Consider the following 16385-nt stretch of genomic DNA (forward strand, 5'->3'; position numbering starts at 1 on the left):
CAACCGGAAGTAGCTAAAATCAGGACCACCAATAAAAGGTCACGATTATTCCCTGCCGTGCTATCAACCAGGAAAATCCTGAAAAATATGTAGTATCTCGCAAAACGTTAACTGTATAACTTGCCTCCATTTCAAGCCTTCAGCTGGACAGATTTCTTACTATAAATGGATATAGGATATGCATTATGAGAGCGACAATAATAATAATAATATTGAATATATTTCGTATATTTCATGCTTTCGTTCACTCGTTTGTCTGATCCAGGATCGATCATTTACAGGCCTACCGTATTCGACGTAATAAGCGCCCAGGGTGCTCTCAAAATTAGAAATAGGGGGCTCTTATTAGAATATAATTTTGGTGAGATTAAAAACCAGGTTGAAAGATTGTAAATTTTGTGGTTAATGCTGACAGCCTGAAATAATATGAAAGAAGAATCTGTGTGTATTATACACGATAGATATATTTTCGAGAATTAAATTGCCCATAATTAAGGGTGCATATAACAAATGAGTGCGTATTATACACGAATAAATAAGTCTTGTGTACATTGATCAATCGGAAAGGGTGCTAACTGGGATTGTTCACTAGCCATTATATTAGCAAATAACGCCGTGGGCGCTTATTAGAGCGGGGCGCTTATTACGTCGAATACGGTATGTGATATAGCTTGAATAATACAGGGGATATTCACAATAATCCAAGTGATTCAAGTATGGAAATGGAATATTACCAACAAAGGTTTATAGTTACTATGAGTTCATTGGTCACATGGCATCATAATGCATATTGTCGAGAACGATACGTTATTACGTCATCCATATAGAGTTCATGGCGTCACAAACGGATAGCGTTACGTCACCAAATGTGTTTCTTTGCATTATGTATAGGGTAGACATGTCATAAACTTTCTTTCTTGAAAAGCGTAGCCGAAAAGGATGATAGGGTTCCCACGCACTCGAAAGATATATTTTTTAACTTACATTTTTGTGATCCCTACAGTGTCTAGTGAGTGAATTTTGACGTTCCCAAGGCGAACTATTGTCCCACTGTGCTCATTGTTGGCCGTATTGGATTTCCGACAAAAAATATAATAGGCATAACTTTTGAACTCGATATGGCAAATAAACATATGAGACCATTGTTTCTATTCGCAAAAATGGGTCGGTCGGGTAGCCTAGTGGTTAAAACGTTCGCTCGTCACGTCGAAGACCCGGGTTCGATTCCCGACATGGGTACATTGCGTGGAGCCCATTTCGTGTGTCCCCCGCCGTGATATAGCTGGACAATTGTTAAAAGCGGCGTAAAACCATACTCACTCACTCACTATTCGCAAAAATAACAAACTCTAACTTTCAATAAGTCACAGTAACAAAGGAACGACTGTGCGGCTTGTGCGGAAGGACAAACTACACAAGCGATAAGGTAAATATCTTCCTACTTGACTTTTTGTGAATATCCCCTGTATTATTCAAGCTCTATCACCTTTAAATGATCGATCCTGGATCAGACAAACTAGTGAACGAAAGCATGAACAACGATCCACGCCACCTGGGATGAACAAACGCACGCACTGTATCTGACCATCCGTTCTTCTCTCGACTAGAAACGTACCACGATGTTTTCTTGAAATGGCAATGCTAAGAGGGGAACGAGCGTCAGAATATTATGTTAAACTGTTTCCCTTTCGTGAGTAAAAAGGAACAAGTTTATTTTGATAGATAGTTTCAATTATGACATTACCTTTTACGATCAAATAAATAAATGACAAGTGATTCCATGTCATTTCATTGGCTAACGAAGCAATTATGTTTCGGTTTAAATGCTTGCAAGAAAAAGTTCACGCCTTGTATATAAATATAAAGAGGACTACTGTTTCCTGATTGGCTGATAATAGAGTGGGCGTGGCTTGTGTTGCATTATTGCGCTGAACGACATGCTGATTTCGTCCTTGTCAACATTTTCGTTTCTGTTTCTGATTAAATAAGCAGTATGTGGAGTTGTTATTGTTAAGGTTGTATATTTCATTTATAAGAATATTTATATGCTTTTGTTTATGTATATATTAAGCGTAAACACCGTTGTGTACTAATTGCGTAAAGCCGATAGCATTCTAATATGTGTTTCTTATGTGCAAATATGTCAAACTCAGTTCCAGATATCTCACATATCAGTGCCATTTATCTCAAATTATTTAGAAAAATCTGAAACTAAATTTGAGATATCTTCAACATTTAACATTCAATTTAAAGACACTTTGAATTCAATTTGAGATATGACCCGTGAAGATCCGGGGTAGAACAGGTCTTAAGCAACCCATGCTTGCCGTAAAAGGCGAATTTGCTTGTCGAAAGAGGCGACTAATGGGATCGGGTGGCCATGCTCGCTGACTTGGTTGATGCATTTCATCGTATCCCAATTGCGTGGATCGATGCTCATGATGTCAATCACTGGATTATCTGGTCCAGACTCGACTATTTACAGACCGTCAGCATATAGCTTGAATATTGCTGACTGCGGCGTTAAACAACAAACAAACAAACAATTTGAGATAAGGTGCCTGCATAATAAAACTATGTAATACCAAACCGGCTCTATATATTGGTTCAGGTTTACGTGGACACACAGTAGGGGATAGCACTGGACTTATAGAAGTGTGGTATTGCTCAGCTGATAAGTAACTGTAAGGGGTACAGGCGTACGCGTCCTCGGACAATTTTCAAAAGTTATATCACAGCCCGTCAAGTGAAAGTCCAGTTTATCACTTTGGTGAAAGTCGCTCAGTCGCATGCTAGTCATTGGGATAGTTCCAAGTACACGTCAACAAGATGACTTGACATTACAACAGTTGCGTGTACTAGTCATAAACATAGTTGCGTGTTCTAACCAACATGATGGTTGTAGGTACTAATCACCAAGATTGTGGCAGTCATCAGTACGGTTGCGTGTACTGTAACTCAAATTTGTTGCGTGTTCTGTTCATCAAGATAGTTGCGTGTACTAGCCATCAAGATAGTTGCGTGTACTAGCCATCAAGATAGTTGCGTGTACAAGCCATCAAGATAGTTGCGTGTACTAGCCATCAAGATTGTCGTGTGTACTAGCCATCAAGATAGTTGCGTGTACTAGCTATCAAGATATTTGTGTGTATTAGCCATCAAGATAGTTGTGTGTACTAGCCATCAAGATAGTTGTGTGTACTAGCCATCAAGATATTTGTGTGTACTAGCTATCAAGATAGTTGTGTGTACTAGCTATCAAGATAGTTGTGTGTACTAGCTATCAAGATAGTTGTGTGTACTAGCTATCAAGATAGTTGCGTGTACTAGCCATCAAGATAGCTGTGTGTACTACCGATCAAGATAGTTGTGTGTAATAGCTATCAAGATAGTTGTGTGTACTATCCATTAAGATAGTTGCGTGTACTAGCCATCAAGATAGTTGTGTGTACTAGCTATCAAGATAGTTGCGTGTACTAGCCATCAAGATAGCTGTGTGTACTACCGATCAAGATAGTTGTGTGTACTAGCCACCAAGATAGTTGCGTGAACTAGCCATCAAGATAGTTGTGTGTACTAGCCATCAAGATAGTTGTGTGTACTAGCCATCAAGATAGTTGCGTGTACTAGCCATCAAGATAGTTTTGTGTACTAGCCATCAAGATAGTTGTGTGTACTAGCCATCAAGATAGTTGTGTGTACTAGCTATCAAGATAGTTGCGTGTACTACCGATCAAGATAGTTGTGTGTACTAGCCATCAAGATAGTTGCGTGTACTAGCCATCAAGATAGTTGCGTGTACTAGCCATCAAGATAGTTGTGTGTACAAGCCATCAAGATATTTGTGTGTACTAGCTATCAAGATAGTTGTGTGTACGAGCTATCAAGATAGTTGTGTGTACTAGCTATCAAGATAGTTGCGTGTACTAGCTATCAAGATAGTTGTGTGTACTAGCCATCAAGATAGTTGCGTGTACTAGCCATCAAGATAGTTGCGTGTACTAGCTATCAAGATAGTTGCGTGTACTAGCCATCAAGATAGTTTTGTGTACTAGCCATCAAGATAGCTGTGTGTACTACCGATCAAGATAGTTGTGTGTACAAGCCATCAAGATAGTTGCGTGTACTAGCCATCAAGATAGTTGCGTGTACTAGCCATCAAGATAGTTGTGTGTACAAGCCATCAAGATATTTGTGTGTACTAGCCATCAAGATAGTTTTGTGTACTAGCCATCAAGATAGCTGTGTGTACTACCGATCAAGATAGTTGTGTGTACTAGCCACCAAGATAGTTGCGTGAACTAGCCATCAAGATAGTTGTGTGTACTAGCCATCAAGATAGTTGTGTGTACTAGCCATCAAGATAGTTGCGTGTACTAGCCATCAAGATAGTTTTGTATACTAGCCATCAAGATAGCTGTGTGTACTACCGATCAAGATAGTTGTGTGTACTAGCCATCAAGATAGTTGCGTGTACTAGCCATCAAGATAGTTGCGTGTACTAGCCATCAAGATAGTTGTGTGTACAACCCATCAAGATATTTGTGTGTACTAGCTATCAAGATAGTTGTGTGTACGAGCTATCAAGATAGTTGTGTGTACTAGCTATCAAGATAGTTGCGTGTACTAGCTATCAAGATAGTTGTGTGTACTAGCCATCAAGATAGTTGTGTGTACTAGCCATCAAGATAGTTGTGTGTACTAGCCATCAAGATAGTTGTGTGTACTACCCATCAAGATAGTTGTGTGTACTAGCCATCAAGATAGTTGTGGGTACTAGCCATCAAGATAGTTGTGTGTACTAGCCATCAAGATAGTTGTATGTACTAGCCATCAAGATAGTTGTATGTACTAGCCATCAAGATAGTTGTGTGTACTAGCCATCAAGATAGTTGTATGTACTAGCCATCATGATAGTTGTATGTACTAGCTATCAAGATAGTTGTGTGTACTAGCCATCAAGATAGTTGCGTGTTCTAGCCATCAGGGTGGTGCATGTTCTAGCCATCAAGAGAGTTGTAGACACTAGTCACAAAAATCGTTGCAATGCTAGCCATAATGATGGTTGCAAGTACTATTCATTAAGATATCGTTCCAGGTACTAGCTATCAAGACAGTTGTAGGTACTAGTCAAGATTGTCTCACGAACTCTGTTTGAGGAGGAGGAGGAGGAGGAGGCATAGATCAATGGCCTCGCCCTCCGTTCCAACCCCTATGCAATCACTCGTTGTGCAAGGCATGTCCGCATAAACTGTTTGAAGCATGATAAAATGAGAGATCCGGATAGCAGGCGCATGTCTTGACATACACCAATCACAGCAAGCTGCTTATTTCGTCGTGTGAGTTGTTGATCAAAACTGAATCAAAGTGAAGTGCTGGTGGATGGTATTTGCGTATTGTTTTGAATGACAACAAAGTCCCAATCTATTGATGTGGGCATCTACGGGTGCTTTTTTTTTATTTGTCAGTATCTGTATGCAACTTATGCTGTTTGTCACAGACTATAGGAAAAACTGTATATAATGCGTCATCAAACATCAACAGCAACGTTCACGACATGGCGCGCGAAACACGATAACACGCTATAGATTTGTAGGTTGAGTGAGTGAGTTGGATTTAACGCCACTTTAAACAGTATTCAAGTTATATGACTGCGTGTCAGCTAAATGTAGGAGGGAAACCCGAAGTGATGCAGGTCTCAGACGTTTACCACTTTGGTGAAACCCACGACCATGAGTAGGGTGCTGACAAACCTATAAACATAATCGGGGCGAACCGGGATTTGAACCCACAATAATGCCAAGGGACGCAACTCCTCACAGCCAACTGCGGCGCCTCAGACGACTGGGCCACCCATCAGAGAGGCAATGAGTGAGTGAGTGAGTTGGGTTTAACGCCGCTTTTAACAGTATTCCAGTCATATCACGGTCAGCTTAATGTGGGAGGAAAGCCCGAAGTGATGCAGGTCTCAGATGTTTACCACTTCGATGAAACCCACGAGCACGGGTATAGTGCTGACAAACCTAGAAACATAATCGGGGCGAACCGGGACTCGAACCCACAATCATAGGTTTCTGGTGTGCCCAAGGGACGCAACTCCTCACAGCGAATCGCGGCTTAGACGACTGGATATTCACGGGTCTTCACGCATTTGTGTTCTCGCTTTTTAAGAACTATGGCAATATTATTATTATTAACATGTGAATTCTTTGACGTAATCAAATTCTCACAATATTTTGCCTTATAAGAATGTGAGCCTACCCCAATCTCTACCAAGTTTAAGCGTCTAGATTGACCAAGCCTTTCGTCTGTGAGTGAGTATCATAATGTCACGTGATACAATCAAGATCGATCAGTAAAGATCGATGAGAAGTCGTGCGAATAAGACGTGAACGTATTGACAAATATCTGCCATAGGAAAGCATTCAGATGTTAGATTATATAGCAACTAACGTCCATTTATGCAGCTTTTATCGAGACAAGCTAAATGGACCGATATTGATTTTGACAGATCGTTTTAGACTATTGTTGACACTAACCAGCCTACTCAAGTTATTTACAATACGCTATAGTTACCACAATCCTTACACCCGATACCCCTATATGCTAGTGGACTCGACCAACCCGAAAGAAAGTAATTTGTTTTTGTGTTTAATTGTCACCGAGCAAACACAGAAGGAATTACATGTATTCCATTATATACAGGAATACTATTATCTGATAAGTCAACCCGCCGGCGGCTTGGCGTGAAGAAATCTCGACCCTGTGTACTTAGTAAATGTTTCCAATACGTCGCCACACACACCTAGACCTAATCAATACTCGGGTAGAGAAAGTTGGCTTGAATGAAAGCAGCGGAGCATAAAGCTTCGTCCGGGTATTGTCAGATTAAGACCACTACGAACGTCTTGGGGCGAACGTCAGCTGTGTTTGATAAAGCGTGGTGTTTAATCCAGCTCGACGCAAGCCCTGTTAGTCAGCGAGAGTGAAATCTGCAAGTTGCCTGTCGGGAATCTCAGCTGCCATAAGGTGTGAAATCAACGATAAAGTTTCGGATTTACTACCAAGATGTCCAGGTGCAAGTGGAACTTTTCTACCTTAGATGAACTGCACAAGACGGCCAATGTCACTCTCAAGTTAGCTATGATTAATGAGCGCTCTAAGCGGTGGGGGAAGGTAAGAATTGTTTTTATATATGATATATGTTTTGTCGGTTTGTTTGTTGTTTAACGCCGCGCTCAGCAATAGTTCAGCTATGTGACGGCGGTCTGTAAATAATCGAGTCTGGACCAGACAGTTCAGTGATTGACATCATGTTCATCGATCTACGCAATTGGGATACGATGACATGCATCAACTGAGTCGGCGAGCCTGACCACGAGATCCCGTTAGTCGCCTCTGACGACAAGCATTCGCCATTTATGATATATGTACATGCATAGGATCTTAATTTTGCCCCAATGGGGATGTGGTTGCTACCGGTAGGGCAGGCCATTCTTATCCTTTTCGCGGACTTTGTTTTCAGTGATCTATTCATATAATTTTCAACGCCCTTTTTGTCTTTTACGCTTTATTGAATCCTATTTCGGCGGATCACCAAGATTGGTTATTCTCTGGCGTCGACGTGGTATATACACACAGTATGGTATAGGGTGAATGAATGTTTTTGCGCTTGTATCCCTGGTATAATTGTCGTGTCAGTTATTTAGGTATCCTAATCTTGTTACTGGACTTTATACATTTCTTTTTTGTATTGTGCCGGTAAATATAGTACATGAAGACATGGTTTAACGACCGCCTCCGTGGTCTAGTGGTAGAGCGTCCGCCCGGAGAGCGGAAGGTCCGGGGTTCGATCCCCGGCTGCGTCATACGGACGATACTTGTTGTTACTCTCTTAATGTGGCGCCCGGCATTAAGGGGTTTACACAAGGACTGATCTGCTCGGAGTCAGTATACTGTGTGGGTATTCATGTTAAACTACGGCATGGTATCACCGTGTTTGTTTGTTTATTTGTTGTTTAACGCCACACTCAGCGATATTCCAGCTATATGACGGAGGTCTGTAAATAATCGAGTTTGGGACCAAACAATCCAGTGATTGACATCATGAAAATCGATCCACGCAATTGGGAAACGATGACATGCATCAACCAAGGCAGCTAGCCTGACCACCCGATCCCGGTAGTCGCCTTGTACGACAAGCATGGGTTGCTGAAGACCTATTCTACCCCGTATCGTCACGGGTTGGTATCTCAGTGATCTAGCATTATAAATCGGCATTATTCCGGACGAGTACAAACAGACACACACACGCACACGCACACGCTATATAAGTGCAATAATCTTCGACGCGACGTTAAACCCCATTTCCCCTCACCTCACCTTGGTCTAACTGTATTCACAAATACGTGTCCAAGGAAACATGGCTAAAAAAAATTAAACCTGCCCCGCAGCGTTGTATATCTGATATTGTCATCTGTGGCGAAAGTCGAATTGAATATTTATCTCATAAGAATCAGATAAAAATAAATACGGTATTCATTGCAATTTTAGCATAACTGGCAAAACAGGATCAACCTCGTTGAGCCAGAAAACCTAACACAGAGAATTACTGTTGGACGTCTATATATACTTCTCAAAAGAAGTTAAAGAACACCCGATTCTTTCATATAACTATAGTTAATGTGTCAGACCATGATAGATTAATAGTACTATGAATAAATCGGGTGTTCTTTAACTCCTTTTGAGTAGTATATTTGTCAATGTACATAATACCATACCAAGGATTAATTAATCTGGTAGTGTGTTAATCTGCATAATTACACTGGGAACTCCGCCGTCTGGATAAACGAAGTTTTCCTGTATGGCTATGATATGACGGCTATACCAGTTGGGGAGGATTTATAATGTTAACACTGTTAAAGTGATGTACCATGCTTTCTTGATGGAATTCAACATAACAGTAGTTCCTTGCTCGTTGTATACCAACCACCGGATAACTGTACATGTGGTTTCGCAACCGTGTCTAAATAACAGTTAAAAAAACATTAAAATAAAACAACAAAATAAAAAAACAACTAATAAACAAAAAATAAAAATGTGTCATTTGTAAATAGTGGTAAGATATTCTGGTCTATTTTACAGAATTAATGTATTTCGAATGTTTTATTTTTTATATTTTTTTAGTCGCTATATGGCTGAAATAATGCCGATGTGACGTTAACGTTTAACTCACGTACTATAATTGTTTTATTCATGGAGTAATACATGTTAAACGCGTAGAAGACACTGATTATAGTGTTATTCTAGACAGTTTTTCGGGGCGGTCGGGTAGCCTAGTGGTTAAAGCGTTGGCTCGTCACGCCGAAGACCCGGGTTCGATTCCCGACATGGGTACAATGTGTGAAGCCCATTTCTGGTGTCCCCTGCCGTGATATTGCTGGAATATTGCTAAAATCGGCGTAAAACCATACTCACTCACTCACTCGACAGTTTTTCAGTTTCGGTAAGTCTTTTTCTTTGTTGCCCGACATGACCTTGCAGCGTAAACATAAAACTGAATTCGAATTAATCTAACAAGATACATAGAATACATGGCTATGATCAACTGGAGGGCATAGTTCCCAGGGCTGAGTTTAGCGCTAAGCCTGTTCTAACTTTCATACTTCCACAGACTTGTGTTTTGTGGAACGGGGCCCTGACGAGGGCATCTTTCTTATGTAATTCTGTTGAGACTCGAGCATTTTTACGGAAGCCTTTCGGGGCCATTTGTTTTTTTTTGTTTTTCTTGAAATTTCAAGATGTTATGTTGTAGTTTCTAGATACTAACTTAAAATTTCAAGATACATACTAAGTTGAAATTTAAAGATAATGGCCCTAAAAGGATTCCCTAAATTTTGCTTTTTATGAAATATTTGTTCAGCTTTACTGTCATAAAGCAACATTTACAAAACGTTGGTTATCAAGTTCATAAACAAATTATGTACTACTTCATACCAATGTCACTGAATGAATCACGTGTATCCAATACCAGTTTTTGCTTGTGTTAATCCTGCCTTAATCCTTCTCTAATGTATTTAGCAACCTTATGTAATGATGTTTACAAAGATTAATTTGGCATACGCCATCTCAATGTAATGGATTCTTACACGAATATTTAACATTGTATACAAATATTATTTTGTCATACATGTTTAGTTCTCCCTATGTTATGGACTTCAAACGCTACCAAACCAAGTTGTAACGACATTGTCAGGATTTCTCTGGCACTTATTATGTCAACATTCTAAACGATTTCTTAAATCATTCCGAAATATGTATTCACTGACGGGAATAATGACCTTGATAATCCACCTATCAGATTTTATCGCTGGAGTGGTAACATTCCGTCATGTGGAGACATTCCGGCCCTAATCCTCCGTTATACTGGCTGGACTGACTGCAACTGGCGCTGTGTTAAATGCCCTACCAGCTGTATTCCACCGAAATCACATTGGCCTGTACATAATCGAGTCTGGACCATTATAAACAAGGCATGGGCCTTGATATCAGAGTATAATGACACGTAATCAGCCTGGTAGGCGTTTTATCCGCCATCACGAGGGTACTGGAGTGAGTGAGTTGGGTTTAACGCCGCTTTTAACAGTATTCTACTTATATCACGGCGTGTGAGCTTAAGGTGGGAGGAAAGCCCGAAGTGATGCAGGTCTCAGACGTTTACCACTTCGGTGAAACTCAGAAGCAGGGGTATGGTGCTGACAAACCTAGAAACATAATCGGGGCGAACCGGGATTCGAACCCACTATCGTAGGTTTCTGGCGTGCCCAAGGGACGCAACTCTGCAAAGCGAATCGCGGCGCCTTAGACGACTGGGCCACCCGTGCCCCCAACCAGCGGTACTGGGGACCTCTTTGTGTTTACATGTATATATAATCAAGCGTGGATTGATTGAGATCCCATGTTAATACAGTTGTTGGTACACTAATGCTCAGTCTCTTAGAATATATAAGTTTTTCAGAAACAAGCAACTACATTTAAAATTGAAAAAGAGACCCAGTGATGTGTGTGAATTTCTGAACCTGAGGGAAATCTAGACTTGCTTCATTTAGGGGCATAGCATAACAGTAAGGTTTGGGCGGAAGGGAAAATAATATAGTTCGGGGACTGTGAGAAGGCTAAGTTGTTGAAAATGACCTGGTTTGATGGACTTAACGAGAACCAGTTGGAGGAACCAGTATGAGATGAAAGAATGATTTCCCATAACATATACCCTGTATTTAATGCTACCATAATTCCAACTGATCGGCATAAGAAACAGTTTGGGGTTATCTACCACTAAAATGTTAAAGAACATGGCATGCCAGGGCGCCAGCTTCAACCTGATATGAGGTACAGCAATGTACTGTTCAGAGTTGCGTGCCTTAGCCATGCCAGGATCCGGTGGTCTTGAGTTCGAATCCAAATTGACCAACTTGCGAATTTCGTCATGTCGGGTTTGCTTCCCACTAAGCTGAAATACAGAGATATCACTAAACTCTCTTCAAAGCCATCTCGAGGGGCGGTCGGGTAGCCTAGTGGTTAAAGAGTTCGTTCGTCACGCCGAAGACCCGGGTTCGATTCCCGACATGGGTAAAATGTGTGAAGCCCATTTCTGGTGTCCTCCGCCGTGATATTGCTGGAATATTGCTAAAAGCTGCGTGAAACCAAACTCACTCACACTCACTCAAAGACACCTCAAAGCCCAACCTCCATCGCAATGAAACCCATTCTGACATTGTTCAACGGATGTTTGATGTCCTCTGTGCTTTTAGTTTACAAATACCCGAAAGTACCTAACTGAAAATATGGTATCAACCAGTACCCCCACCCGGCAAATCATTACAATGACATGTATGTCATATTTCATATTGATGTCATTTTTATAAATACTAAACAAAAAAGTTAGGGATAATAAAAATTTTGGGGGATGTTATTTATGAAATTGTGTGCCCAGTTTGCACTGCCAAAATATCTTCCAAAACATATTCATGATCCCAAACTGTTTTGTACAGCATATAAAGATACGCTTTCGATACTGTCGGTGCCTGACATTTTCGGATCTGCTAAAAACATAAAGAGCATGTACAAGCTATGACTGACAATGTTTCCTTCCGTGAGTGCACCTGCGCACCATCTGGTGGGTGACATAAACTAAACATTTCCAAATATGGACATGTTCTTTTTAGAAATGCACCTGGCAGTCATGCAAAGCACGTTTTGCACGAAACAAAAACCTATATTATTGTGACTGGCACTTGTCAGCGTGCATTTATGGAACATAGACGAAACTGCCTGAATATTTTGATAAACCTTAATTCTTTTCGATTTTGGAGATTAGAAACAAAAATAATTAGTGATTCTATGTTAATGATAATGTAAAGTTGATGTTGTGGAAGGTTGTGAATTCTATGTGATATTCACGCGCCGTTTCAAATAAAATTGGGCGGAATAAAATCTAAATTTCTTAACATCAAAATAACAACAGGTGCATCTCCTAAACATATATTTAGTACTGCTGGTGTCGTATCTTTGTGTATATGTGTACTGTCAATATGTAAATATAAATTAAAAAATTATATGTAATCCTTGAAACTATTTATTAAGAAAAATGAAACATGTTATATACGGTCTTTTCTCAATGAGTGAGTAACATTATTTTGGCTTCCCGTCGCTTCCTTGTCGTAGTTTCCTAATGAATAAAAAACACTATCTACATCTAATTATATAAATTTTAGTTTGTTTGATTTATTTGCAATCCTTGTACAATCTAGACAAATGCGTAATCAATCTTCTCTTCAATGTGCATTTAGACATTAGTATCAATATTCCCATTTATAAAATGTTTATAGTAGAGAGGAATTAGCTTTGAACGACATAAATTACATAGATGTGTTTTGCGAAAGAGTATATTTAGGTTGGTATCAAGCATGATGGTTGATTGACGGCGATCGATAACGACAATTTAAGTGTTATTTAAAACTAACATATTTAGTGAGTGAGTTGGGTTTAACGCCGCTTTTAACAATATTCCAGTTATATCGCGGCGTGTCAGCTTAATGTGGGAGGAAAGCCCGAAGTGATGTTTACCACTTCGGTGAAACCCACGAGCACGGGTATGGTGCTGACAAACCTAGAAACATAATCGGGGCGAACTGGGATTCGAACCCACAATCATAGGTTTCTGGCGTACCCAAGGGACGCATCTCTGCACAGCGAATCGCGGCGCCTTAGACGACTGGGCCACCCGTGCCCCCTCAAACATATTTAGAGAGAAAAGTTGATAAAACAAATGCATGTTTAACAGCTGGTTTATTCACAGCCATTTAGAGAATAACAAACGAGCTACGAGGAATGACGGATTATCTGTCCCTAGATATAGAATGGTGTTAATCCCGGGCTTTTGGTTTGTTTGTTTGTGTGTTTGTTTATTTGTTGTTTAACGCCGAACTCATCAATATGCCAGCTATATGACGGCGGTCTGTAAATAATCGACTCTGGACTATACAATCCAGTGAGCATCGATCCACGCAATTGGGACACGATGACATGCATCAAACGAGTCAGCGAGCCTGACCACCCCATCCCGTTCGTCGACTCTTACGACAAGCATAGTCATCTTTTACAGCAAGCATGGGTTGCTGAAGACCCATTCTACCCCGGATCTTCACGGGTCGTGCTTTTGGTGAGGGACTACATTCATTCACGGGGGACGAGATTTTAAGTAGGTTATTGTATATATTACTCATTGACATATTAAGAGTTAAAATGAAGAAAAACGTATAAAATGTTAACCCTAGATATAAACGTCAATAATTAAATTTTCGTTGTGTTCATGGAAATTCCTGCATTCTGATTAGCTGAATTGGTCACGTGTTATTGCATTCATTTCCCAATGAATGTAAAAAATTAAGCCACGCCCACCGCGGCGCACTACTTTTATTACTTCGGAATGTCGGGGAATCCCAATATTACAGTCGAGGGAATTCCCTTTCTGCTCATGTGTATCGTCATGCACAGGACATTTAGCGACTTTCATGCATATTCATTGTCCAAACTACCCTTTGAAACCGAAGGCCGAGAATGAATGAAACAGCAAACGTGCAGGCTCGCTCGCCTGTTTTTTTCTCGCTCGCCCCGGTTCAACTTTCATGTCTTCGGGTTTCATTTATAACTAGCATTTCTCCAACTGTGATTTACCGTAATCAGGGAAGTAATGTTTGAATCACGCAGTAAATGACCATGTTATTTGAAACTGCCGCCTTCTCTCGGACATATTTCTTCCGGTTCGTTACAGTCTGACTGTTGCAGTTCTTTTCGCCTCTTGCCTTAATTGACAGGTCAAATGAACATTGTTTAAATCCCACTCTCCGTTGATTGGCTACTGACTGTGTAGGCGTGTCAAGTTATGTGCATAAATTAAACGATCACCTGATTCATGTCACGCCACTGTATGTATTCCTACACCTGGAATGTTTATCAATCTCGTCATTTTTGTCTGTTTTGATATATGCAACTGTTTTGGGTTAAACTATTGTAGATAAAACATGTTTTACGTTGTCGAATTTAATTATAAGCATTGACTGTGTATTTTTTTCGGTTCATTGAGGTATGAATCGAAAAGCCGATGTGCAAACTTTTGTAAGAATCCGCTACGCGGATTCATACAGTTTGCATATCGGCTTTTCGATTCATACCTCAATGAACCGAAAAAAATACACAGTCAATCCTTAATTGAAGGAAGTCTTTTGATAAGATGATGCCATTTAATCAATTTCTGACGTCATGAACAATGTATGACGTCATATCGTATTTTCTCATGAAGCACTGTGACGTATTATGGCTTCAATTGAGAAATCAGCATTGAGCTAAAATACGCATGTGCAAATATGGGAAGGTTATTACACACAATCATTCTACCCTTATGGGTAATATTTCACAAATATCCATCGGCATTTATTTATGGATAGTGACATATCGAGCCAGTTAATTTGACTTTAATGTCTGTTCGATATTAAGAAATCACCTTTTAGAACCTTCAATAACTCATACACTCATTGACAATAATTTATAGCTTTATTATAAACAACCACTGGCATTATCTTTCACTGCATAACCTACCTACTGTCATATTCAGTGTGACCTGTCTCATTTTCTTACAATCACCTTGACCATGGTAGGGTTAGATTCAATAGACGACCTATATACACCCAAAAGTCTGCATTTTCTTTAATGTAATATGAAATAAAGGAAAATAAGTCTTTTCACAAAATGATTTTTTTATATATTAGCGACACATACAGTACAGGGTGTATCGGGAAGATTAAACGGAGTTGTTTTTCCTACAAGCTTACTTATCCTCGAAGATCGAAGATCGAAGAACGATACGATCAAAGCCAAACACGATAACAGTAATTCCAGTCTTGACGTTATATATCATATCATACACAAGGGCGGGCCAGGTGGGTTCGTTGAGGTCACTGGCTTCCTTTCTAAGGTTAAAGCATAACCTGTTATTGTTTCATATAGAGAAAAGAAACTTCACGTTTAATCGATTCACGGCGTTTGCTAAGCCAAGAAACATAAATATGTTTCTATATATATGAATGCTATTATGTGTTTCTTAACCGTCTTGTGGATCAGTGAAACGCAGATCGACTATATGTCGAGGAGATGGTCTTATCTACATCGATAATGCTAAAGAACATGACATCAGTTTTTCATCACCTTTAGCTGGTTTTACATAAGGGGTGGTAAGGTAGTCTGGTGGTAAAAGCGTTAGCTCGCCACGCCGAGCAGCCGGGTTCTATTGGGCACTATGTGTGAAGCCCATTCTTTGTGTCTTCTGCCTGGATGTCATTGAATACTGCTCGTTCGTCCACATTTTCAAGAACATCTCTTTCCCCCCTTAATACTATGCGTTAGACACTCGCATGACACTTTATAAGGTGAGTGAGTGAGTGAGTATGATTTTACGCCGATTTTAGCAATATTCCAGCAATATCTCGGCGGGGGACACCAGAAATGGGCTTCGCACATTGTATCCATGTCGGGAATCGAACCCGGGTCTTCGGCGTGACGAGCGAACGCTTTAACCACTAGGCTACCCGACCGCCTCTCACTTTGTAAGGGTAGGGGTGGGGTGGGCTGATCGGGTGTTTCCGGTGTTCGGGGGTGTAGGTGGGGATGGGTGTTGATTAAGACAGGGTATGTTTTCATCCAACGCAGGAAGACATGCAATCTCTTCTCTTTGGAAAAAAACCCTTTTGAAATATATGTTAAAGCGGCATCGTTTAACATTCATTCACTCACTTATGAATCATCAATCATTGTCCGAGGTCGGAAATGGC

General features: G+C 40.3%; 1 protein-coding gene across 2 annotated transcripts in view; it reads left to right on the forward strand.

Moving 5' to 3' along the window:
* The first annotated feature begins 6684 nt into the window (after positions 1–6684).
* The window catches only part of LOC124121940, a 31121-nt gene continuing 21420 nt past the window's right edge, over positions 6685–16385 (forward strand). Inside the window, exon 1 of one of the 2 annotated variants that reach the window (XM_046485079.2) lies at positions 6685–7176. In XM_046485079.2, the coding sequence (XP_046341035.2) occupies positions 7069–7176 (108 nt within the window). In that variant the 5' untranslated portion in view covers positions 6685–7068. The remainder of the gene's footprint in view (positions 7177–16385) is intronic. The other variant, XM_046485085.2, reaches the window with a different exon arrangement.

Source organism: Haliotis rufescens, unplaced genomic scaffold, assembly GCF_023055435.1.
Source record: "Haliotis rufescens isolate VD_foot unplaced genomic scaffold, xgHalRufe1.0.p SCAF_16, whole genome shotgun sequence".
Classification (NCBI taxonomy): Eukaryota; Metazoa; Mollusca; class Gastropoda; order Lepetellida; family Haliotidae; genus Haliotis; species Haliotis rufescens.